At 27.7% G+C, this 25,381-nt stretch overlaps 3 protein-coding genes across 8 annotated transcripts; 2 read left to right on the top strand and 1 right to left on the bottom strand.

Annotated features, from left to right (window-relative positions):
- Positions 1-26: 26 nt before the first annotated feature.
- LOC127291700 (uncharacterized) lies at positions 27-6,111 on the top strand. The gene is made up of 5 exons (XM_051320940.1): positions 27-477; positions 1,082-1,462; positions 1,594-1,875; positions 1,964-2,454; positions 2,580-6,111. Exons 1-5 carry the CDS (start codon positions 310-312, stop codon positions 2,728-2,730), a joined length of 1,473 nt encoding a protein of 490 aa, XP_051176897.1. The 5' UTR covers positions 27-309; the 3' UTR covers positions 2,731-6,111.
- LOC127291695 (paired amphipathic helix protein Sin3b) lies at positions 4,724-23,783 on the bottom strand. 5 transcript variants are annotated; one of them, XM_051320928.1, is made up of 16 exons: positions 23,672-23,783; positions 20,653-20,942; positions 19,375-19,554; positions 19,025-19,177; positions 18,615-18,946; positions 18,236-18,473; positions 17,809-18,063; positions 17,246-17,701; positions 16,671-17,122; positions 13,286-14,376; positions 12,991-13,160; positions 12,597-12,791; positions 11,573-11,863; positions 7,314-7,450; positions 6,997-7,168; positions 4,724-6,824 (listed from the first exon to the last, which is right to left on the bottom strand). In XM_051320928.1, the coding sequence occupies exons 2-16, from the start codon at positions 20,920-20,922 to the stop codon at positions 6,600-6,602; spliced, it is 4,617 nt and encodes a 1,538-aa protein (XP_051176885.1). In that variant the 5' UTR covers positions 20,923-20,942; positions 23,672-23,783; the 3' UTR covers positions 4,724-6,599. The 5 variants fall into 5 exon arrangements, with proteins under 5 accessions (XP_051176885.1, XP_051176884.1, XP_051176889.1 ...); XM_051320927.1 differs by lacking the exon at positions 23,672-23,783 and adding an exon at positions 22,355-22,795; XM_051320932.1 differs by lacking the exon at positions 23,672-23,783 and adding an exon at positions 22,355-22,795 and having other exon boundaries at positions 11,651-11,863.
- LOC127291703 (uncharacterized) lies at positions 22,804-24,709 on the top strand. Of its 2 annotated transcripts, none has more exons than XM_051320945.1 (2): positions 22,804-23,008; positions 23,640-24,709. In XM_051320945.1, the coding sequence occupies exons 1-2, from the start codon at positions 22,804-22,806 to the stop codon at positions 23,816-23,818; spliced, it is 384 nt and encodes a 127-aa protein (XP_051176902.1). In that variant the 3' UTR covers positions 23,819-24,709. The 2 variants fall into 2 exon arrangements, 1 of the variants encoding a protein (XP_051176902.1); XR_007844650.1 differs by having other exon boundaries at positions 22,918-23,008; positions 23,633-24,709.
- Positions 24,710-25,381: the final 672 nt, after the last annotated feature.

The following is a 25,381-nucleotide window of genomic DNA, read 5'->3' as shown; positions in this document are numbered from 1 at the left end:
AATTACAAGATGAAAAGAAATAAATATCTATTTATAATATAAAAAAAATATAAGCACATGATTTTTCCCCAGAATCCATTACATATGGAATTATTAAATTTCAATATTCAAAACAACGACTTTTCCATATGAACACAAACAAACGACAAAAGCTGCGCGCGCTAACGTGTAGGAATTCTAGTGTGGGGAACACGCAAGGCTTTGGTGAGTGTGTGTCAAGAAGAAGGAATGCTTTGCTAAAAAAAAAGGAGAAAAAAAACTAAAATACTAAATTTTTACACGAATTTTTGAAAAAAAAAACTAACGACAATGGGAAATCATATGGTAAAGAAAGGAAGTGCTAAGAAAAAAATTGGTGCTGCAGCAACAGGTGGTGTTGTTCAAGTAACCACAAAAACCATGTCTCGGAGTCCTTCAGGAACAGATTTTCAGAATGGATCACACACTCACTTTATTCCCATTGAGAATTTAGCTAAAGTAAGTTGATTTTTTATATTTTAATAAGCCAATAACATTATTTAATAGTGTGCTCCAATTTTAACCTTGCTCCAATTTTTTCTGTCATTTTCTCACTAAGGAACTTTCCACTTATTGGAGACTACTCCAATTTTTCTGTATCTTTTTTTTTTTTGTTTGTTAATGTTTTTTAAAATATCATGCAGTTATTGAGTATCATTGTTTTGAAATCGTATTAATATTACGTTGTATTTCATAATTATTTTACATAATTCTTTACTTATTTTGTTTGTAATGATCTATAAATATAACATGTACATTAAGGTTAGAATTTCAATAATGTTATTTCAAAATAAACTTGTGAAAAAGAAGTAAAAATCATTTGTTTTTAAATATAAATTATTGTTATTTGTGTTATAAATTAATAATTTCATATTCAAATTTTTTGTAATCTCTCATATTACAAAACTATAAATATTTTTCTTATCTCTGTTTAAATTCACAGATATTGTTTGTTATTGCACAATCAAAATTTTTTTAAATCATTTCATATTCATAATTTTTGAAGATTTTTTTTTTTACAAAATGTAGAATATAAAAGTAATTAAAATTTTGAAATTTACAGATATTAGCTGATATTACACAACGTGAGGAATCAATTAATGGTATAACATCGAATGTAATTAAAAAATATTTATTTCCCCATTATTCTGAATTAGCAGAAAAATTATTCATTTATCTTCATTCTTGTGCAAAAGCAACAACAGCACATCTTGGTGTTGTTGCTTTTAAACAGCAAGCAGAAAAATTTATCTCTATAATGAATGATGAATCTGTACTTGAGAATTATGTGAGAATGTATTCTAATTTAAAAGGCGATGGAGATGTTAATACAAAAAATTTACAATCATTACTTATGATTTCCTATGTTTTGGCCATGGGCAATGCCAATATGGTTACATTGCTCAGTGCCGAGCGAATCATCAACGCTGTTCTTGTTTCTTGCGTAAGCGTTAAATTTTAATTACCTTTTTTTTTAAATTCTTTAAGTATCTGTCTAATGATAGTATATTTAAAATAATGATTAGTTTTTTAACATTTAAAAAAGTGTATATTTATGAATCATTTTTTTTTCAGTTTCATGGTAAGGAAAGTTTATCGGTGAATTATGTGACTCATTGGCTTTGGCAAAATTGTCCTCAAATTGTACATGGATTGCATCGTTATGTGGTGCATGTTTTAACAACTGCTTATCGATTTGGAAATAATCTTTTGTGTAAAGAAGAATCACAACCACATTTAGAACCAGGAACACCTATTTTGGAGCAATCACACGATGCATTCGATTATTCTGAGCCCTTTTTGCCCGTCAGTTATGTTTGGTTATTGTCCACTAGTCTACCCTCAATTTATACACAGGTGAAATTTTATTAGAAAATTATTCATATCATTTTTTATTTTTTTATTTAAAATTATTTTTTCTAATTGTAAATTTTTTTTTTCACAGATAGAAGATCCACAAATGGAGGGAATGCAAGCGTTGATATCAAAAATGTCGGGTCATATTTGCCCAAAACATTGGACATTATTATATAACAGCGATCAACATGGAACAGGTGTAAATCGTTTTTTACATCATGTATTGGGCTATAAAGGACCAACATTAATATTTATAAGAGCTGTGAGTGAGGAGGAAGAAAATTCACCGACTTATTGCATTTGTTCATGCGTTGAATGGCGAGAATCACATCTTTATTGGGGCGATGAAGATTCAATGGTCATTGAATTATTACCATCGTATCGTGTTGTTGAAAAAGGATCAAAACTTTTGTACTTAAATACTGAAATTCGTGGCTATCCACAGGGTTTGAGAGCAGGAAAAGATCCCCGTGATCCAAGCATTATTGTTGATCAAGTTTTTAATTCTGTTACTTTTGAACGTGTCCCATATCGTATCTCGAGCTTAGAAGTTTGGGGATGCGGCGACGCAAAATCAAGGTAATTTATTCAAAAATTTCGAATTTCAAACTGAAAATCGAAAATTTAATTAGAAAACTAATTTAAATAGTTTTAAAAAAATATATATGTATAAAATTTACTAAATAATTATAACATTATTTTAGAGAAAAACAATTGGATATTAAAAAATGGCAAGCAAAAGAAGCAGAGAAGCAAAGAGTTGTAAAATTAAGCGCTTCCGAATGGCTGGACCATCCTGATCGTTATTTATTAGAATTGGGAGGTAGACAAACATATAATAGTTCAAGCAGTTGAAAAAAAAGCAATTAACTTGACTTGTAAATATGTAAATAATTCGAGTGTTTGCGTGTGTGTATTGATAGCAAAACGCAACACTCATGTATTCAGCAGAGAAGTAACAAAAATTAATTATAATTCCAAATCAGTCAATATTTTTTTAAAACAAAAAAAAAATTCCAATATTTGGAAAAAAAATAATAGACTAATTTGGAATCTAAAAGTCTAATTGCAAATTTAAAATACATATAAAGTGCCTAGAGGTCAAATTTTAGATGGACAATTCTCAAGTGCCAATAAGAATTTTTTTTTTAATTTTTAAGCATAAAAGAAGGAATTACTCGTTTTTTAAAAAACAATATTTCTATCTTGTAAAAAAAGTAAATTTTTAATTTAGAATCTTTATTTTGCAAGTATAACACTTGAATTCGAGATTAATGTGCAAAGACTGGTACGACTGAAAACAGGTTATTATTGAGGTATCGGTTTTTTTTTTTTTTTTTTTTTTGTTTTTAAAGAGTTGAATTTTATCATTCTAAATTAGATGATAAGTTTTAAGGATTTTTAGAGCTATTTTTTAAAATTATTTTATCCACGCACAAGAGAAATATTTTATTAGTTAGACTTTTTCAGTGAAAAAGTTATTTTAACCTTATTTTTAAAATTTTATTTTCTTTAATTTTTCTTGTTCCAATAACAGATCTTTGTGATTTTTCAATACAAAACCTGTTTTTGGTCTTGAAAAAAAAAAAAAAATGATATGATTATTAAAATCACTGCTCGTGTAATTTTTAGCCATAGAATATATAGACTGTAAATATAGAACTTGTACTTAAACAAGTATTAGAAATTGATTACTTAAAAGCTAAACTGTGAATTTTATGTCGAAAAAAAAAAAAATAAAAAGGCCTCAAAACTTAAAATTGAAAGTATACTGGGCAATAATTCCCCTTAATTTATGAAATATGAAAAAATATGTCTATAAAATATTAATAATTGTTAAGAATAAAAAAAAATTTGTAAATTAAAATGTTATAACAAAAGTATGAAAAAAGTTTGAAATAACTTGCAAAAATTTATTTTTCATACGATATTAAGCAAAAAATTTTATTGTTTATGAGAAAATATTTAAAAAAAAAAGAAGCATAGTTTACTTATATTATTTACTTAATGTGCTTTATCTTCTTATATTTTTAAACTTATCTAATCTATAAAATTGACACGATTAAAAAAGAAAACGAACTTGTTCTTGAAGAAAAGTTACAATAATTTATGAAAAAATATGGTAATTTGTTGCAAAAAAGTGGAAAATCAGTTACTCTTTTAATTAAAATTGCAAATAGCCAATCAGACTAACTTTTTTTTTTTATTGAAAATATGATTTCATTAATTTCTAATGAAATTGAAAACTCCAGATGTTGATTTTTCAACTTAATATCAGATTCCTTTTTTTAAAAAATATATTACCATCATTTGAAAAAAAAACATAATATTGTAAACTGAATCTTTTTATAGAAATAAAAATGTTTTTCTTAACAAGAAATAGTAATTAAATTGATTAATAATTTATCATTAATAGTTTAACTTAAAATATAATTTGAATGGTGAATAATTTGAAAAATGCGATTTTTTTTGTTGTCAAGTATCTGTATACATAATGGAATATTATATTTAATATTACACTTATATTTATACACAACAATCGCTTGAACTGTGTGGGTAAATTTTTGCGATATAAACAGGCACGCACAGACTTTTTTCCCATATGTTGCAGGCTTATTTTTCAAATTCATTGTCAGCCACCAAATAACATTTTTTTTTTTTATTATTATTATTAGTTTATAATATAATCTTTTGCGCTAGGTTTTATAACATTCAGGTAAAAAATAAGGCCTACATTTATTTTTTTTCTTACTAATATTTACAAATATTTCACTGATACTCCAAACTTTGAAAAGCATTGTTTTTTTTTAAATTGTTTTTCAAAGTTTCGAATTTTCAACATAAAAAAAAGAAAAAAAAATTTAAATAAAACACATAACGTGAAAAGAGCGACGATTGAGCCTTAGATTTATAGCCGATTATAAAAATAAATAATTTTTTTTTTTATACAAAACTCGCGAATTAATTTCAATTTTGAAGAATTCAATTTTTTGGAAAATTTTATTTTCTTAAATATTGAATTCTTGAAAATTTTATTTTTATATTATAAAACTAAATAAATAATCAACGATAATTTTCCAAAAAATATAAACTCTCGTAATTTCTTCAATCAACTTGTCTAAGGATTTTGTTGATTTTTATTTATTTTTTTTTTCTTATTAAAAATTTTGTTAACCAATCATCGAGAAAAACTTTTTTTTTCCATTGCCAAAAAATCTTATCTAATGTAATTAATTTTTAAAAAAAAGTAATCAAAAAATACAATAAGAACTGTACAAATCTCATGTTTTAGTCAATGATAAGTTAAAAGTTATATATAATTATTTTTCTCATTAAAAAAAGAAAAAACGAGAATGTAACAGAATTTAATTAATTTTCTTTTTTTATAAACATTAAATTGAATATATAATTTACTCAAATTGTTCTCTTTCCACGAAGAAGAGATGTTTATCTCATATACTTGGACTTTCAGTTGCATGTACAAATACTTTTTTTTTTCTTCATTTAAACGTTAAATTCTTAAAAATTAAAGGGAGCGATTCTTACAATGCAAATGGACAAACTTCATAATTACTAGATAAAATTTGGGACTCAAACCAAGTACAAAAAAATAACATAAAATAGTCAAAAGACATTAAAAATATATATATGTATATATATATATATTTTTTTTTTTTGAAAAAAGAGGATAATAAGATTAAAAACTAATACTTGTTAATTGCGACAAGGTTTGGATTTTTTTTTTGTTATCACATCGCAATAAGGTTGTTAGTAAAACATTCTTCGAATGAAACGATATGGAATCGTCATTTATATTTACAGTTAACGATTTTCAAGGATTATAATAATCATAATATTAATAATAATAATAATAAGTATATGTATATATAAAAGACTTAATACTATACAAAAATTATCGCCAGAGCTTTAAAAAAAAAACACAATATGAAACCGTGGAAGCTTCTTTTTTTTATAACCTCACTACTGTACAATATAAACTAAATCAAAATTAAATACAAATTAGAAATTAGAATAATGTCGGTGACATATTAGCATCGGTAATACGAGAAAAAGGGCATTTCGTTGAATTTCTTTAGCTCTATTCAAATCACAACCTTCTTGCGTTTTTCTTTATAGTTTTCGAATTTTTACAATTTGTAGATTTTCAGTAAATGAAACACAATTTCAAATTTTATTCCAACAGGATGATACAAAAAAAAAAAAAAAAAAAAGAAATTAATCTTGCAAAGAAAATTAAATTTCACCAATAATTTATTGAAATTTATTTTTAATTTTTCGAAGGAAATGTAATAAATTTTTTAATAAAAAAAAATAATTATTCATTAAAACGTTCTTTTAGATTAAAAAAAAAATATATTTTCTAACAAAAAGTACAAAAAAGAAAAGAATTTTTAATAAATAAATGTTTGACTTCATTTACTCGAAAAATAGTTTGTAATCAACTTTTAATTATCATTTTCCTCCTTTAATAAAACATTTGATTTTGAAATTGTATGTCAATAATTTTCGAAGAATCTTAAATACAAGCAGCTAATTTGTGATGTCTTATATATAGTAATATTGAAAAAAAAATAGTTCAAGTTAAAAAAAAGGGGGGGGGAAGATATTTATATAGGAATATTTTACATATCTTATAGACTAAAGGCGTGATAAAAAGTTTCTTCTGACGATGAAGAGATCTGATTTATCATAACAAGTTCCTTCTATTGTAAATATTCAACACGATATCGATTATATTGACGATATGGTGTTTTTGTCTGATTATTATCGGTAATCAAATGCGTTCTATGAGGTATTAAATTTTCATACCGTCCCATTAACCAATCTTGACAAATTCGATGTTGTTCTTCACTTACATGCTCGTTTGCCCAACTATCAAACCACTGATGAAATTTGGCATTTTTACTCTTCGTCACTGTTAGATGCGACTAAAGAAACATAATTCAATTAATTTCCTTTTCTTCAATTTGAAAAAATATTTTTATTGTCAATATAGGGAAAAAAAATTTTTTTTTTTTTAAAGGAATAAATTTCAATTTTCCCATATAATTGACTAAAAAATTATTTATATAATTTAAAAAAAAAAAAAAACAAACTTACTTCCGATGCTCTTGAGAGAGAATTGTACCTATAATAAAATTCGCCTTCACTCATTATAAAGAATAGACGATAATCAAGGGGTACTAATTGACATTCCATCTCATGTGAAGAAATAATTTCAGTTCCATCAGCAACATCCTCTGGGTCAAATGATTTTTTTCCACTCATTGAACTGCAACACAAATAAATATCTATAAATTTCTAATCTTTAAAAAAAAAAAAAAAAAATTGCAACAATTTTAAATGGAATTTTTAATCGGAATACAAAATAAAATTGCAAATTTCTAAAACAAGTGTGAAATTAAAAAAAAACATACTTCGATTTTCTATCCTGAGCAGATCTACTTATCCTTGCAGCATAATTTTCATAATGTCGAATATTGCGAGGGAGCATTGTTGGCTTGCGATTTGACATTATTCTGCGTACAGTCTGCCAAATTTCATTTCCATCGATCTACAACAATCATAATCTTGTCACTTCAAAAAATTATTAATCGTTAAAATTATTAAATCGTAAATTATTACAAAAAAAAAAAAGAATGAAATTTATTTTTAAAATTTATAATGTATCGAATTGCAAAAAAATTAATGAAAAATGATAAATGATACAGGGATTAATGTTTTCCTATCGCGTTTGGTTCTATTTTTTTTTTTTTTTTTATTTTTAAAAAAGGAAAATAAAAAATCGATTTCTATATAAAGAAAATAGTTGAGGGAGTCCTCATTTGGAAAAGAAAAAGTTGTAACACAAAATATCCTAACAGAAACTTGTATATGAAAAGTATTATCTTTTTTTCGAAAAAGAAAAACAAATCATTTTTTTTCCAATTCAAATAAAAATTTGGAAAAATCTCTCGACGGGAAAAAAATTATAAAAATATCTTGTATATATACTTATCTTTTTTTTAAGCTACTCAAATCATTTTCGAACTCGCGTCTTTTCGTATATAACTACAAAGAATAATTAAAAAAAAAAAAAAAAAAAAAAAAAAAAAAAAAAAAGATTTCTGATATTCGAAAAATTTCTGATCAACAAAAAATTGACTAATCAGCATTTTTTTTCATTCAGAAATAAAATCAAAACTGAAAGGAAAATCGTTAAAATATAATTTTTTTTTTTTTTTGAAAAAAAATTTTTTCTGTCAGTAAATTATAAATTTTTTGTTTATTAAATGTTAATGAGAAATTGGTCTTAATTAAAAAAAGAAGTTGTACTTAAGGCAGAAAAAATTTTTTTTTTAATGTAAAATAGGAATGAGGATCGAAAGCTGATTTGAAAAATAAAAAAAAAAAATTCTTCTGACGCTAATTAGAAAAAAGAAGCAGAAAAAAAAGATAAATAGATCTTGCATGTTTTAGTTGAATGAAAACAGCAACAAATCTCTGCAAAGACGTGAAAAAAATTAAAGGAACGAACTAGAAAAAACAAATAAAAATTTTTTTTTTTTTTTGGAAAACGAAACTAATGAAAAAATTTAGTGGTACAAAAATGATGTTAGACAAGAATGTTTAAAAGCATCGTTCATGTATTTCAATATCTCTTTTTCTATACAATATTGTTGCCATTTATATCATTATATGCATATTTACTTCATATACAAGTTAAAGATACAAAATATATTTATGTATATTTATATATATATATATATTTATTTATATATATCTAATATATGTGTATATGTCAAAGTTAAAATTTTATCGCGTAAAACAGGGGGAAGTATGGATACGGAATCATGACATTCAAAATAAAAATTCACCGTTTTAAAGAACGAGCTGATAATAAAAAAAAAAATATATCTTACAATTGACGCGCTGACAACCGAAATAAAATTGAAAAAAAAATTATTTTTTTTTCAATAAACTTTTTCGGATTCAGATTTTTTTTTTTTATCGTTTTTGACAAGAATCGATGAAACACTCGTCAGAAAGAAGAAATTTGACTTTTTTTTCAAATGTACAAATATTCAATTAGGCGTAAGCCTTATTTTTTGTAAAGATTTATTTAACGCGGGTCTCGTTTCAATTCTCTGGTAAAAACGGTAAAGAGGTTTTAAAGATTCCGTTGGAAATGTAATATGTAAGTTTATTTCTTATTAGTTTTCATTAGTGGGCGTCGACAAAAAACATCTTTAAAAAAAGAAAAAAAAAACAATAATGACATATAAATAAAATTTCTAAACAATAAACATTTTTAATAAAAACTATTATTTAACGATAAATTAATATTGTTATATAAATATATTCTCTCATAAGTAAATTATAATTAAAAATTATTATTCGTCTTATTTAAAATTCGGACAATAAAAAGACTTTAGAAAAATAAAAAAAAATATATATAAATATTTAACAGGACCAATTTACTCTTTTTTTTCATAAAAGTCGACATCCCAGAAAATCAACATTTTCAAACGTCCGATTTTTTTTTTTTTTTTTTTTTTTTTGTATAAAAATCTTTTTATTTTTCAAACTTCATGCTATATAGAATGTGAAAATTATTTTTTTTCAATTAATTAAATTAATTTTTTTTTTAATTTTACTTTTTTTTTGTAATTTTAACTTGAATTTATTAAAAATTTCTAAAAGAGCTAATATTAGATCACAGTAAAATTTGTGATGATATCTGTTTGCTTTTCTTTCTTTTTTGTTAGAAAGTAAAAGATATCCAAAAAAGGACCTCGTTACAGTCTTGCCTTCGATATTTACATCGGAACGGACACGTAAAATTAATGGCTTTTTATGAAAAAAAAAAAAAAAAGAAAAAAAAATAACTGTGCGTGTGTGAATTTACTCTAAAATCTATTTGAGAATGATTTTCTTATTTAAACTTTATACAAATTGGTGTGTTGTGCTACTTGTAACCTACAGTACGTACGAAAAATCCTATTTACCTATTTACAGTTTCCTAATAATCTACCGGATATTTACATTATTTCTCCGAGGAAACAAAAAACAAACAAAAAAAAAAAAAGAAGAACGAACCGTAGAAGTTACAAGACTTTTTAAAAGAATTTTAATTTATAAACTTATATATGTATCATATAAATTTATATTATTATTTAATTACATATGTATAATTGAATCATTATACAATTTTAATTTTTCAGGTGATTTTCGTTTTTCTTTTTTCAATAATAATATTATGTATAGGTTTTTGACTAAATTCTCATACATAATCTAAACACACCTGGTTTTTAATGATGTTCTGGTCTTATTTTTAAAGACCTTATATGTAAGAAAACTATTAAAGTTTATAAAATTCACTGAAAGCTAAATGCTGATGAATTATTGAAAAAAAATTCTTTTCATTATTTTAAATAATCACTTCCGAAAGTGAAGAAAAAATAAATTGAAAAGAAATTAAGAGGGGAAATTAATATCAATTTTTCATCAAAAATGAAATTTTACTTCAAAGCTCTTCCTTTTTAAAAATAAGTTTCATTTTAACTTAAATTTTAAATCAAAATTAGCCAATTCAATTATTCAATTAAATTATGAAACATAAATTAAATAAAAATTTTAATTTTAATTTTAATTTAATTTCAATTTACTCAAATTTATTTATTTACTTTTTTGTTTTAATTAATATGAAATTCAATATTAATATTAAAATCAGCTTCAAAGTTAAATTTCAAAGAATAATATATAATTTAAAAAATTAATCCCCATCTCGATATGTGTTTCTAATTTTTTCATGAATGAAAGAATCAATCAATTTTTGTTTTGTTCAATTAAAAAAAAAAAAAATAAATAAAGAAAATGGGAAATTAATCCTCTTTGTTATGAGAATGTAAAAAATCTGGTTCACTTTGCGAATTAATGAGTATTATTTGGGTTTTCTCTTTTTACCACGTAATCTAAATTGCTTATGGGTTATCTAGGACACGAAAAAAGTCTTGAACGAGATATACACAAGACGTTTAATAATATGTAAACGATCGAGAACCTCGTGAACTTTGACGTGTGTGTGTGCGTGTACAAACTTCATTTTTTTTTTTCTTACAAGTCTAGAGAGAAAAACTTGACAAAATAAATTATTATGACTGGACTGAGATCGTGATTTTCAATTATTCTTATAAACAGATAAAAATTAAACTCTCTTATATTTTAATAACTTAGTTACAATTAATAATATCAATATTATTACTAATAATAAAAAAAAATAACAAAACTAGAATTAATAATAAAAAATAATCTCTATTATATACAAATAATCATTTAAATTTTCTTACTATCGTCAATGTATTTTAGAATTAGACAAAAAAAAAAAAATTAATACCAAATTATATATTTAATCAGTAATTTAATTGAGAATTATGCGTCAAAGTTAACACGTAACGTCTCGATTGTTTCATTTTTTGATAATTTAATTAATTTATTATTAACAGTCTCTGATGTATGTGTGTGAGAAAAACGAGAGATTACGATTTTGGGTTTTGCGATGGGAGAGTTATTTTGTTAAACGAGTGTAATATCAGTAAGTATAGAGTTACAGATAAAAAATCACAATACCCGAATAGTATACAAAGGAGAAACGCAACTACAACGATGGCAATTGAAAGGGGTGTGAGTCCTATACCTTCTTGTTAATGTCAGTGGTGTTGGTGTTCTTGCGCTTTCTGCCCCTCCCCCCCCTTGCTGCCTGGTCGCTACTCACAGGTTGATTGGTGGTAGAAGGTGGCTCATTATCCGGCAACGAGTGCGAGTCTTTTGGACTCGTTTGGCCCCCCGTTGGCGTCGAATATCTCTCGACATACGATGACCATTTCTCCATTGCCGCCACCGATTCTCGTTCACGTGAATTTCCATCCGTATTATCCTCACCCTCCGTATCCAACATCTCTATCGTCATTCTACAATTTTTCTTATACTGCAAATTTAAAAAAATAAATTATGTATTAAAATAATTACTAACATTCAATTTATTTATAATTATAACATATTTCCAGATAAATATTTATTGAAAAAAAAATATTATATAATCATTTATGTTTCATACTTTATAAATAAAAATTTCATGACTAACGAATTTATTTCGATTCGACGATATTTAATTATTAGACAATGAAATGAATTTTCAATTATTGTTATTAGTATTATTATTAAAGTAGAATGGTAATTGAAAAAAATTGACTCTTACTTTTTTTATAACAAGCATTGCACTTTCTTAAATAAAAAAAAATTAACGGCAAATAAAAAAAATTGTAATTAAAATATAAAACAATGAGGGACGAAATAAAGTTTTTCTTTTAAAAGAGAATTGTTCTTCCGTTTCATCTCTTAATTTACCGTGCCACACTCGTCGTATATAAAGTGTACACTAATACAATCTCGGCTTTTATAATCGGAGAATGTCGAACGAGGAGGCGTGAACAGTGTTGAGCATGCGCGATAAAAAAAAGAAAATTACGAACAATATAAATTTTAATTGTTTAACTTGAAAAAAAACGTGTTCTACAAATTTTATTTTAAATTCAATTTTTAAAAATATTATTTCATATTTTTTTTATTTATGTGAAATTTAATTTTCAATTTGAATAATTTAAACTTTTTAATTATTTAGAAAAAAAAATTTCTATATTTTTAATGAAAATAAAACTTACAATGTAGATTTTGAAGCAATTTTCCTCAGCCATGGCCTTCTCGGCTTTTCTATGATAGGCCATTTCAGCACCAATTCGTAGATATGCCGTAATACAAAGTCCACCAGCTCCACCACTTTCCTTTGGTTGCCTTTGCTCCCGTTGAAAAAGATCCATGCACTGTTGACAAATTGGATCGGATACCAAATGCTGCAACTAAAAAAATTTATTCCAATTAATCATTTTTCTAATTCACATTATTTTTTTTAAATTTAATTTCAAAATAAAATGTACATTATTTAATTTGCAAAATTTAGAAAAATAATTTAGATTACTAGAAAATATTTTTTTAAACCATTATAATTATCACGCTAGAAAAAAAATTATTTTAATTGCAAGAAAATAAAATACATACTTGTCTCACAGCATAAATGACTACTTTGTCCAAGGTGAATGCAATGTAGGCATGAATACCAAACATTTCACGAAGTGTGTCTTCATATGCCGTACTCTCCATATTACCATCGAGTACATTTTTTACCATATCCAAGAATGCTGGATAATAATCTTCTATCGGAATCTCACCTACAAAAAATAAATATTATTAGAACAGTCAATTATTAATCGAAATTTTTTTTTTATAATTATAAATTCTATTCAATAAAATCTGAAATATTAAAGAATAATAAATTTCCTTTTTTAAAACTCACTTTTCGGTTTCAATCTCAAAGCAACGGCGGTACTTTCTTTTCGTTGTTGCTTATATTGAGATTCCTCGTCAGCGAGAGCCACTGCTCTCTCATACATTTTGGTTAATCTCTCACAAAGTGTTTGATGAAGCCTGAGAAATAGATACCAACTATTACTCGCCATAAAGAGAACATACTCTTCCTCGGGATCATTTGAAAGACTATGAATTGGTACTTTAATGTCAGGTTCAATTTTAATTGTTGTCGTGGAAGACAGAGCTGGCGACGATGTACATTTATTTCTACTACTTTGAAGACCACCAATGGAACACGTTGCATTTCCCGTTGATGTATTATTGCCACAACTAATACTCGATTCATCTTTATCCTCATCATCGTCTCTCTCGTCATCACTTAATTCTTGCCGTTGATGAAAAAAGAGATCGGGAATAAAATGTTTTAATAATTGTTTTATCCTTTGTTTATCCTCCTTGTGAATAGCAGTTTGTCGTTTAACATGATGTATCAAAAGATTCGCTGCATCGTCCAATACGGATTTATCTTTATATGAGAATATTAAATGTGGACCGCCACCATTTTGATTGTCGCCATTATTATCATCAACTTGCTCGTGCCTCTCGTCATAAAGTGTTTCAATTTCATTAAAGAGACTCTTTGATCTTAAGGCTTTTACATCATTTTGCTTAAAATTGATACCTTGATGATCCAATGATTTTAAATAATATTTCTCATTTTGTTCACGCCAAATTTTATTAAATCCTTTTTGCGCCTCTCGCCATTCTTCTTCTTTATTTTTTAAACGTCGCAAAACAACAGGAACGGCAATCATTGGATTTTTCTTTAATCCATCAATTATATCGGCTGCTTTATCACCATATATCCTTTTCACAGCACGCTGATGTATTGTCGGTGAACAACCACCAAGAGAATCGTCAAGTTTGAATTTTTGTAATTCCTCTTGACTCATGCGACTCATCTTTTTGTGAACACCCTCTAAAACTCTTATTGTTGCTGCATTTGTCTCAATCACACCATCTAATTCAAATCTTTCGTCTTCACAGCGATAAATAAATTCCTCGTATTGTGTTTTCCTTAAAAAAAAAATACATTTTTAAATCTATTTCGTCAATTTAACAAAATAATACAATGGAATAACATTTTCAAAACAGTTCGATTATTATTTATATACTTATTACTATTTCTAATTTACTTTTGTAATATCGATTAACAATTACTACTACTTAGTCCATTATTATAATTTCATTATAAACAATGTATGACAGTTCAAATTGTTAGGTTATGTTAACCTAATTTTTAATAAATTTCCACGTTCAAAAAATATTATCCAACTACTATAATATACCATCAATTCTTTACCTTTATTATTCAAATGTAAAAATATAAAAAACAATCAATAATCTATCACACAAATATAAATTAAACTATATTAAATCAATTTTTACAATAAATGTTTAAACATTGTAAATTCAAATTTTTCCGCCATCATTTTTTGGACATCCGCGCATGCGCAACAATTAACTTTTAAACATTGTTAAATAAAAATTGAAATAAACATTATTATTTATGTTTTTTTTTTTTTAATTTAATAATAACACTTTATCACAAATTTAAAGATTATATTTTCCATTGAACAAAATATGTTAGAATATATTTTATTTGTCTTATAATTGAAAAAAGAAAATTATTAAAATTTACTTTTGCAAACAGTTGGCAAACCTGTTCAGTGCCGAGTTTTCTCTCGAAGAAAAAACGCGTGATAAATGCGATCCGCTAATTTTCGCGAATAAAACAAGAATACTAATTTAAATAATAAAAAGTTCGTTTGATTTTTATATGTGACATCACTAATCTTCAAAATAATATAAAAATTTCGGGTAAATATTGTGTATTTGTGCAAATATTAGTGAAATAAAAATCCGCCACTAGACATGAATCGACCAGAGGAAAAATTGTTCATTAAAAATTCTAATGATCGTTAACATTAATGTTTAATGCAAAGTATTTGTGAAATTAGACAAGAAAGCTTCTTTGAAAATAGATTTTCCATAAATATATAGAAATTATACTTTGTTGGACAAAAAGTGAAAAAATATTCTTTATTGCAAAAAAAAAAAAAAAAATATTAACATTAACGGTCACGACAGTTGGCAAACCTGTCAATTGCTAGTTCTCAGTTTCCTTTCGAAGAGAAAACGCCATACAATTGTGATCCGCTAAGTTTCGTTAATAAAACAAGAATCGTGAACAAAATAATTAAAAATTCGTTTAAATTCTATATGTGAGATCATTAATCTTCAAAATAATATAAAAATTTCGAGTAATTATTGTGTAATTGTGTAAATGTTCGTCAATTAAAAATCCGAGGCTGATCAAATCGAGGGAAAATCGTTCGTTAACATTAATGTAAAGTGTTATTTGTGAAATTAGACAAGGAAGTTTTCTCAACAATGGATTTTTTTACGAATACAGAGATAATATTTTCTGTTGAACAAAAAAAAAGTAATAAAATATTATTTATTGCAAGTCTTGCTATTGGAAGAAGAAAAATATGAAAATTAACAATTGCAACAGTTGGCAAACCTGTCAAGTGCCAGTTGTAATATCAGTTTCGTTTGGAAGAAAAAACGCGACACACTTTTGATCCACTAATTTTCGTGAATAAAGCAAAAAATCCTGATGGAAATAATAAAAAATTCATTTGAATTCTACATGTGAGTGTCCTAATCTTCAAAATAATAGAAGAATTTCCAGTGAATATTGTGTATTTGTGTAAATGTTAGTGAAATAAAAATCCGCCACTAGAGACGGATCAAACCAAAATTGTTGGTTAAAAATTAAAGTGTAATTGTGCAGTGAAAAGTGTTGTGCCATTTGTGAAATTGGATTATCTCAGAGGAGCATTATTAGGATACGGATGTTTCTTCGAAAATAGATGAGTACAAAATTAACCTACAATTAATAATTGTCGAGTACCGTAAGTCGTTATATATATATATATATATATAGCTAAAAGCATTTGGCGCCTTTTTCTCTCATTTTCAGGAAATTAAAAATTTAACAACACATTACAATATTAAATTGATCACAATTAATGAACTTGTTCATTATAATAATTGAAAAAATTAGAATTATTTTCTATTTTACAAGAAACCATTTAACTATTTCCCGCTATTTTGTATAACCTCCCTTCCCCCCTCTACTCTTAGCGCCAAAATAAAACGGGATCAAAAGAGAACGAAAATTATACTTAAAAATTTCTCAAAAGAATTTTGAAATTCTTAGATCGACGATAAATTTTCGGATTTTGCGGATGAAATAAATTAAAATTAATTAATAACGAGAACGAATGAAATAAAATAATTACCTGGAAGTGACAAATGTGCTGTCCTCCGACCACGTAGGGAACGATACCCATGTATCATTAAGAACTTCTTTGCAAAGTGACGTTCTTCCTGTACATTTTGGCTGCATATATGACTTTGGAAGCGCGCAATACGATGCTCCTAACCTTTTACACGTGGAATAATCAATTTCCATAGCAAGATCACCTTGCGGTCTATCCTGATGGCTTCGTACGACATTATTCGGTAATGCTTCAATGCCAAGGGACGATGTAATATTCGTTGATGTTGTACTTGTTTGATCCGGTACATGTCCAAGAAAATCCTTAAACCAACGCAATAATTCAGGGAATCTTCCCAAAAAAGGTGTCACCAATTGTATCAATTCAGATTTTGATACAATTTCCTGATTAAACAATACCAAACAACGGAGAAAATTCTCATAAACTTCTTGAGATCTCAATGCCTTTCGTACCTGAAAAAAAAGAAGAATTGTCAAAATTTAATTTATTTACATTCACTTTATTTGTCTGAAATTAATAGTGAGAAAATTGGTGAATTTAATTAATAATATTAATTTTGAAAGTAAAATATTTACCTTATCGAAAAATGCATAATCATTTAGACTGCCGTATTTTCCAACTTCCGCAATCGAAGTATCACGAGCGGAAGTGACCTTGTGCTTTTTAGTTGGTGGTGGACCATGTTGTATATGATGTGAATTTCCCGTTGACATTGAAGTTGAAAACGATGGACTTCTTTTTAATTGTCCTGTACTATGGCCAATTTTTTGTCCAGCGCCAATATCACGTGAACTTTGTCGATCACGTTCACGATCCCTATGCTCACGATTATCTCGATCAAGATTTCCTATTCCACTTGAATCGCTATGATCCCTTGGCAATGAACCCGAATTATTGTACGACGTTTTTATCCCTATAGGTTTCTTTGTTATCGTTGAATGATCATTAACAGGACCAACTTTATTAGTCTGAAACATAGCAGACTGGCACCAATCAGAGTTAGATTTTTCATCAATGCGATAATTAAAAGTCTGAATTTCAAAAAAAAAAAAAAAAAAAAAAAGAAACTGAATATAAAATAAATTTTATAATTCTTTTTTTTTTGTTATAAATAGGAAAATACATTAAAGCAACTCACCAGTGCGCTTTGTTGATTCGTTGCATCAGGCAAAAATTGTCCAAATTCCTGAAGTAAATCGTCTTGATTTTCAAAAAGTTTAGCCACTTGACTATAAACTTCAGCTTCAGTTAAATGTTTCCCGGTATTTGATAGTGAACTTCCACTACCAACACCCATATGTCCCGATTCTTTAAGGTTCCGTTGCTCTTTCTGATATGTGTGCAAAATTTCTAGAAATTTCTTATACTTATCCGGCTGGCCTTGAAATCGATTCTAGAACATTTTTTTTTAGAACAATTTCTCATTTTTTAAATTTTAACTCTCAGGCAGGTAAAAAATATTTTTTTTTTCAAATTTTAATTTGTATAAATAAAAAAATTTGAAAGAAATTATTATTATTTTTTTAATTCTTAACAAAACTTAAATTCCAGAAAGTATGCCTTACCTTAATTTTATTGACATAATTAATGGCGTGATTAAACTCGACAGGTTGACTTTGTTGTGTTTGTCCACTATTGGAAACACCGTCTTGTGCTTGACTCAATGCCTGACTCACGGCTTGCGCTTGAGCTGCGGCTACATGTGAATTATTATAGGGTTGAATTGGTGGTGACGATGGGCCATGTACCGTCATATTATTATTGGAAATATTGTTTGCTTGTGGATGATGAATATTTCCAGAACTAAAAAAAAAAAAAAAATTCGAAACATAAACAAATGCTCTTCAATTTGTTTTTACTTCTTCTATTATTTTTTTTTCTCAATCACTTGTCAAATCAAATCGATTTAAATATATTCTATAAAAGAAAAATAAAAAAACTTACCCTGGCATGCTTTGAAGAACAGGTGGCTCTTTTGTCGATTGAATTGGGGGATGTGAGGTCGGAAACGAACTGAGACTAACGGTGCAATGATGTTTCGAAACTGTGGCCATATGGGCAGGCGATTCGTCTGGTACGCATACGGATACTTGATACGCGTATCCTTTTGCATTTGATTGGACCTCAATTTTATAACCCGGTGGCAAGAAAGTGTTAAAACCGACAATTAATTCGGGATGTCCCTTAAATAAATGACTCACCCTCCTTATAACTCCGGGTGTATCAATACTTTGTGATTTAAACTCCTTCATAATATCCAAGAAGTCGTTATAAACCTATCGATTCATAAAATTAAATTTTTTTTTTAAATTAAATAATATAATTATTCACATTAAACAAAAATAGTAAATTACCTGCGGTTGATCGCTAAATTTATACTTGACTTGATCAAGATAGGAAAGTGCATCTTCGACTTTTAATCTTTGAAACTGTTGTCCGCCAGTGCCGGCACTTAAATTACTGCTCGGCGGAGTTACCGGCAAAGTTGGCGCGTTGCTAGGATGCATCTGGAACATTATTTTTAAATGACAAAAATTAATTCATTTTGAAATAAATATTATTACATTATGAAAAAAATGATTAAATTGAAAAAAAAAATTTTTTAAAAGTTATTAAATTAGAAAATTATGATATTAAAAATAAAAATTATCAGAGAATTGAATAGAGTAGAGAAAAAAAATACAATTTTCGATAAATAAAGTACCTTATGTCGAATAGTAGAAGCTTGTTGGGAATGGGACTGGACTTGTGAGCCTTGAGTAGATTGTTGAGGACCAATACTATGATTTCCTCCTGTACCTATCCCGGTATTATGCAATGCTCCTCCAGTATTTATGCTGCTTGCACTGCAGGTTGAACTTAGACTTCCTGTAGGCACATTCCCCTAGAAAATATACATTTAAAATTATTAATAGATGTAAAATTAAAAAATTATTAACCATCAGAATGAAAAAATCTATTACAGACGATTTTCTGATTAATTAAACGAAATTTCTAAATTACAAAGCATTTAAAAAAAATATCTTATATTCACTTTTTTTTACATCTTTCATTAAATTTTTTATTCTATCAAGTTTTGTTTAAAAAAAAAATTAGTTACATTAATAATTTTATGTTATATTGAAAAAATTATTGAACTATCAATTCAGTAAAAGTAAATGTTAAAATTATTAATTAATCTCATGACTGATTACAAAATAATTTTAAAAAAATTGAATTAATTTTTTAAAAATATTTATTAGTTTTTAAATTTTAATAATTTAACTGTATTAATTAATTTTATTCCTCTATATATAAGTTGTGAACTTTTCCCTGAACCCTTACTTAAATATAGTTCGATGTCTTTCTTTTGGATTGTGAAATAAGTTTTTTTTTCTTCATATTGAATCAGACGAATTTTGGCCGCAATTTCAAGAATAATTTATTTCTAGAAAATAATACAAAACGTTACAACTTTATCTAGGGCAAAAAAATATTTAATTTGATCATCTTCTGTTTTATTATTAACTTTTGAAATAATTTAACAATTATTTTGATAGTTTTAAATAAACTCTTTTTACAATTAATAATCATTGTCCAAAGAATATTATTTCGATTTTTTTTTAAACATTTGTTTTATTTTCTCTACTACTTCTTTCTCCACTTTTTTTTATCTTGCTTCTTCCTAAAATTATTAAAATAACAAATTTTTAGTTGGAAAATAACATTACTTAATAAATAATTTTCATTTATTTTCATATCATTTTTATTGAAAAAGTAAATTCTTGTCAGGCAAAGCTAAGAATAATAATTAAGAAATAAATTGAATGTTGCTTGAAATCAATCCAATTTACAGGATTAACTTTTGGCAGAGATTGTTTGTGCATTTTACTACATATCTTAATAAAAATTCCTTAATTGTCAAATGATAGAATTGATTATTGAGATTCTTTGTTTTTTTTTCTTCGTTTGGTTTAGTTAATATTCAAAAATGATAGATTACCTTGACAGGAGAAGGAGCTGCAGTTGGCATAACAATTGCACCTGTATATTGCTGTTGAGCTTGAGCAGTGCCGAATTGAATACTTCCTGGCATTTCTTTTGACGTGATCGGTCTAATTGTTTGTCCAGATACAACTCCAATTCCAGCACTAGTATGATAGTCCAAATTAGCCCCCCCGCTTCCTAAAATTGTTCCACCACCAATCGAGGAGGTTTTCAATGTCACTGTCGCTGACGGATCTACCTCGTCCACCCCACAAACACGTTTCATCTCAACTTACATTGGAAATGCTGAAAAAATAAACAAATCCATTAGAATCCAAAAGAGGTTAAAATAATTTATTGTTGTTCTGTCAAAAAAAAAAATTCACTTTTTATATTCTCACTATCGTTTATTTAGTTTTATATTAATTTCTCTTTCGAAAAAAAGGAGAATCTCTGAGAAAATTCGTGAAAAATATAAAAAGAAGGTTAAGTCATAATTGTGACACAATATATTTATTTCCTTAACTATACTAAATCTAGCTTCGTCATCAAAGATGGAATGAATTGTCTAACGTCTAAATAGATTTGAAAAATCGATTTATCTAGAATATTTTGAAAATTATCTTTTTTTTGGGGAAAACTAAAAACTTGTGTGTGTATATATATATATATATATATATTTTGTGCGCTGAGTTAAGTGGAAACGCTGGTAATTTCGTTCAACGTGACTGCGGCAATTCACTTGTATACGCGAGCGTAATATTCTCATCTGTGCATGCATACATACACGTATACACACGATGACTTTCGAAGAGAGGAAGGGGAAAAAACAGTGCATAACTTTCATGATAAAAAGAATAATGATCGCGGCCATGCCTTCGCGGGACGGGCGTTCAAAACTCGAAAATACAACTTTTCCATTTATTTAATTTAAAGAAGAAAAAAAAAAAAAAAGTGAAAAACAAACGAGATATTAAACAAGTGTGTTTCCGATAAAACTCAATAGCCAAGAATTAATCGTAAAGCGCAACTAAAACTAAATTCAAACACGGCTCAAACACGGCGTTACAATGAAAAACAGAAAATAAATTAATTGTGTAAATAATCGAAGTGAATAAGGTGGCAGATCTCGGGACGTAAACATAAGAAAATGAAAGACTCAATAAATTTTATCAAGAGGAAATTTTTATCACACTGGTAACAAGCACACATACATACATCTACATATATAGACACACACTACGTCAAAATCTAAAGTGAAAAGAACTTTGAAGTTTTCATGTGAGGTTAATTGAATTTTTTTTTCATTGTCGATGAAAATGATGTAAATGTCCAGTGAATTGAAATTCTCGTGTGGGGTCACTGTCACCAAAACGATATCCCGCTGCGGAAAAGAGGCACTCGGGTCGACCCGATAAGCCCAGCTGGGATGGACGCGCACGGCTTTTGGTCGTCCCTGCCAGCTAGTTTCGGTGTTTCCCTCGAGCAGGACTCTAAACCTCACAGACTCTTAAAAGTTACGCAATATTTCACGTAAATATCAAGAAGCACATTTTTCAAGTGAGAAAACGTATTACGACCATTGCTTTTCTCCAAGCCGACGAAGACGATGTCGATAAGCTATAGAAGAGAGGGAGAAGAGGGGAACCGGGGCGAGGGAAACTTACAAACATTACTTTTTTTTCAAGAAAAAATAAAAAAAATTTTTATAAACTTACACTTTTCGTACACTCTTCTTCTTTATCAGCGTTTCTGTTCTGTTGTAACCTGACGTTTTTTTTTGCGTGGCGTTGCGTTTCTATTTTCCTCTCTCAAGGGAGAGAGAAAAAAATCACAAATCTTCGTGAATAATCACGAGATTTAATAAATTCGCGTTTCAATGATTGAAAATAATGCTCTCGAGACCTCGAATAGTTTTGTATAAAGAACTCTCGGGTTGCAATCAAAAAAACTTCGACGTACCCCCAACGAAGGGGCCGGTCCAGGTTTACTCAGGTTTTTATGATTTTTTACTACACTACAACTGACGACACATTGTATTTGACGATAGAATGCATAATTTTGCGTACTTCTTGAAGAAGGGTTCGCCACCGCGCTTTCTCAAAAAATCAAATGCGAAAGTCATACTGTCTCCGCGCGATGTACAAGGCAAACTATTGGATTTTGTATGGCAAACAGGCAAACAAGGAACGACTCGCAGTATAGCGGGATAACGACAAGAGTGGGGAATCAGGGCTGTATCAAGCTCGCGAGCCAACCTGATCCACCCCATTCGCCAGTATTACGCGCCGGCGAGCGGATCTTTTTTTTCGTGATCTCCTCTGGATTATATCCCCGCGCAAGGGTTATCGAATTTCGTCACAAATTTCTAGGTAAAAAAAATTGGAGTTTTCCTCAAAATCTTCTTCTTCAAGGATGACATTTTTAATAATAGAAAATCTATTTTGCCTTTAAATTTTAAACCATAGAGAGAAATTTGTAATTTTTACCTGCTCTCTAGTAAGCTGATTGATTTATTGCCCAGTATTGATTTAAATGTCATTAAAGGCCCTAAATTTTGACCACATATATGTCATTTCGTCTTCCATATAGTACCCAATTTCTCTATTGCTAGCAAATTATTATGCTGAGATATTTTTCGAAAATTTATGTCAATATTAATAATTTGCAAAATAAAATTTTTATTTAAAATAAAAAATTTGTTTTTTAATTTTGTGTAAAGAACACAAATTGATTGCAGAATAATCATTAAACAAATACTTGAAAAATAATAATTTTTCTTAATTATTATAAATAAATAAATTTTGTGCATATTAAAAAAAAAAAATTCTTAAATATTGTAATCAAAATAAGACTGCATTTTCATGAAAAAATTCAATAAGGGAAAAACATCTTGTTGGTGATAGTAATTAATTTAAAAAAAAAGGGAATTTTTTAAATTTTTCATATGAATTTCAAACAATCCAGCCACTTTGTACCCCTTCTATATCTGTAAGGATTCAGGAAGGGAGAGGCTTTTGTTCGAGAATTCATACCATTCCTACGGTCCTGCTCCGACAAGCCGCCAAGGTGCGTGCGCACCCGCTGAGACATCTTCGCGCCGCTTCCAACAACTGAAGGGGAGATATTCCAACTTCCGAACATCCCCATTAATTATCTGGGTCATGGAAACTGCGTTTTGAATCCGCGATTTTTGTTGGAAACAATTCAGCTGCTGGTGAAAATGTCGCATTGTCGTGAAAAATGAGCTCAGTGCGCGAAATACCTCCATTTGTAGAAAATTAGAAATGCTCCTTGAAAAAATTATATTTGTGGACTCTTCCAATAACCAGACTCCTTCCTCACTCGCTTTATCGATGAACAGGACTGGCTCTTTGGTGAGAGAGCTGCGCGTTGATTGGTGCAATTGCCTGTCGAAACCCACTTTAGTGTTGGTGTTCGTGTGGTGCTCGTTTTGAGACGTAAAATATCTCAATATTCGTTTGTAACGCAAGTGATTTTACCTTATGTGTATTCGGGCTGTAAAATCGGTCGAAATAATTAAAATTCGTGTAATAGGCAAATTTATTTTCACTTGAATTAGTATCAGTTCCGACAAATAATTAATTGGCGAATATTTTGCAAAAGCAGATAATCGGTTTCAACATTTGACAAAAAAGGGAGTCACTCATCCATTTACATACTAAATTTTTTTTCCTAGGAGGGAAGTGATTTTTTTTCTCTCTCTCATAATTTATTTTCTTATGTTGTCATTGGAATTTTATTTTATTTATTCTCCTATTTTGTGGAAAGGGGAAAAGTGAAATTTTAATTTCATGGACAATGCTGAAAAGCTGTTTCGCTAAATGGAATAGTCCACCGCCCCTACTTTTATTCCCCCTTTAACTCCCACTCCAATTTTCGCCCCCTATAGGACGCATTAGGAAACGTCATTTTTTCCCCTTATTTCCCCTCTTGAGCTCCCATCCTTGGCGACAGTGATGTCAAAATCTTCCTTTATTTATGCGCGCAAGCGCAGTGTTCTGCTATATATGCTAGAATAAAACTTTTTGTTGAACAAAAAAAAAATAAAATAATAATAATAAAAGTTTAAAATTATCCACCACGAATTAAGGTTGTATTAATTTACCGAATATTAAGCTTTTAGCTATAAATTATCGTATAAAAAATGATTTCATGATTTTCGAGAATAGCTTCTTTGGCTTCTTGGCAACCAGTAGGCAAACTGTATAAGGATGAAAACCGATTGTCTGCTTATGTATATGCTTAGTAATAATAATAATCATGTGAGAGTTGTTGAAGACCTCATTTCAGAATAAATATTTTTTTTTCGGTAAAGAAGAAAAATTACATAGGAAAAGAATTAAAGGTGACGTGAATTAAAAAAAAAAATTGAAATTGTCAGAAAAATGCAAAAGGATATTTCCTAAATTGTGTTGTATATGTTTTGTTGTACACATATGTAATATTTCGAATAATATAGCTTTGGGCGGTTCCAGTTTTATTCGTATTATAAACAAGTTTTCAAGTAATTTACTTTATGAAGTTACCTGTTGTGCTGAATGTTACTGAGAAAAAACAGGAACATTTAAACGATCTATATAAAGATAATCTACTTTTAATTACCATAATAATCTTTGTTTTTAATGATATAATTTTTATCAATAACTATTTATTATATTATATTAAATTTATATATATATATAAATTGTCTAAAACATTTCATAGATTAGTTGAATTACTAA

The sequence above is a fragment of the Leptopilina boulardi genome, unplaced genomic scaffold (genome assembly GCF_019393585.1).
Source record: "Leptopilina boulardi isolate dan_hultmark-lab unplaced genomic scaffold, ZJU_Lbou_2.1 LbouV2_150, whole genome shotgun sequence".
In the NCBI taxonomy this organism is placed as follows: Eukaryota; Metazoa; Arthropoda; class Insecta; order Hymenoptera; family Figitidae; genus Leptopilina; species Leptopilina boulardi.
This window is presented reverse-complemented; position numbering and strand designations above follow the sequence as displayed.

Excerpts from the sequence above, each read along its gene's own strand:
- LOC127291700 (XM_051320940.1), top strand. The coding sequence starts at position 310 with ATGGGAAATCATATGGTAAAGAAAGGAAGTGCTAAGAAAAAAATTGGT. Across the intron at positions 478-1,081 it reads CCATTGAGAATTTAGCTAAA|ATATTAGCTGATATTACACA; the intron begins GTAAGTTGATTT and ends TGAAATTTACAG. Across the intron at positions 1,876-1,963 it reads TACCCTCAATTTATACACAG|ATAGAAGATCCACAAATGGA; the intron begins GTGAAATTTTAT and ends TTTTTTTCACAG.
- LOC127291695 (XM_051320928.1), bottom strand. The coding sequence starts at position 20,922 with ATGAAACGTGTTTGTGGGGTGGACGAGGTAGATCCGTCAGCGACAGTG. Across the intron at positions 17,702-17,808 it reads CGAATCAACAAAGCGCACTG|ACTTTTAATTATCGCATTGA; the intron begins GTGAGTTGCTTT and ends TTTGAAATTCAG. Across the intron at positions 14,377-16,670 it reads AGCACATTTGTCACTTCCAG|GAAAACACAATACGAGGAAT; the intron begins GTAATTATTTTA and ends TTTTTTTTTAAG.
- LOC127291703 (XM_051320945.1), top strand. The coding sequence starts at position 22,804 with ATGGCAAACAGGCAAACAAGGAACGACTCGCAGTATAGCGGGATAACG. Across the intron at positions 23,009-23,639 it reads ATTTCGTCACAAATTTCTAG|GAAGGGAGAGGCTTTTGTTC; the intron begins GTAAAAAAAATT and ends GTAAGGATTCAG.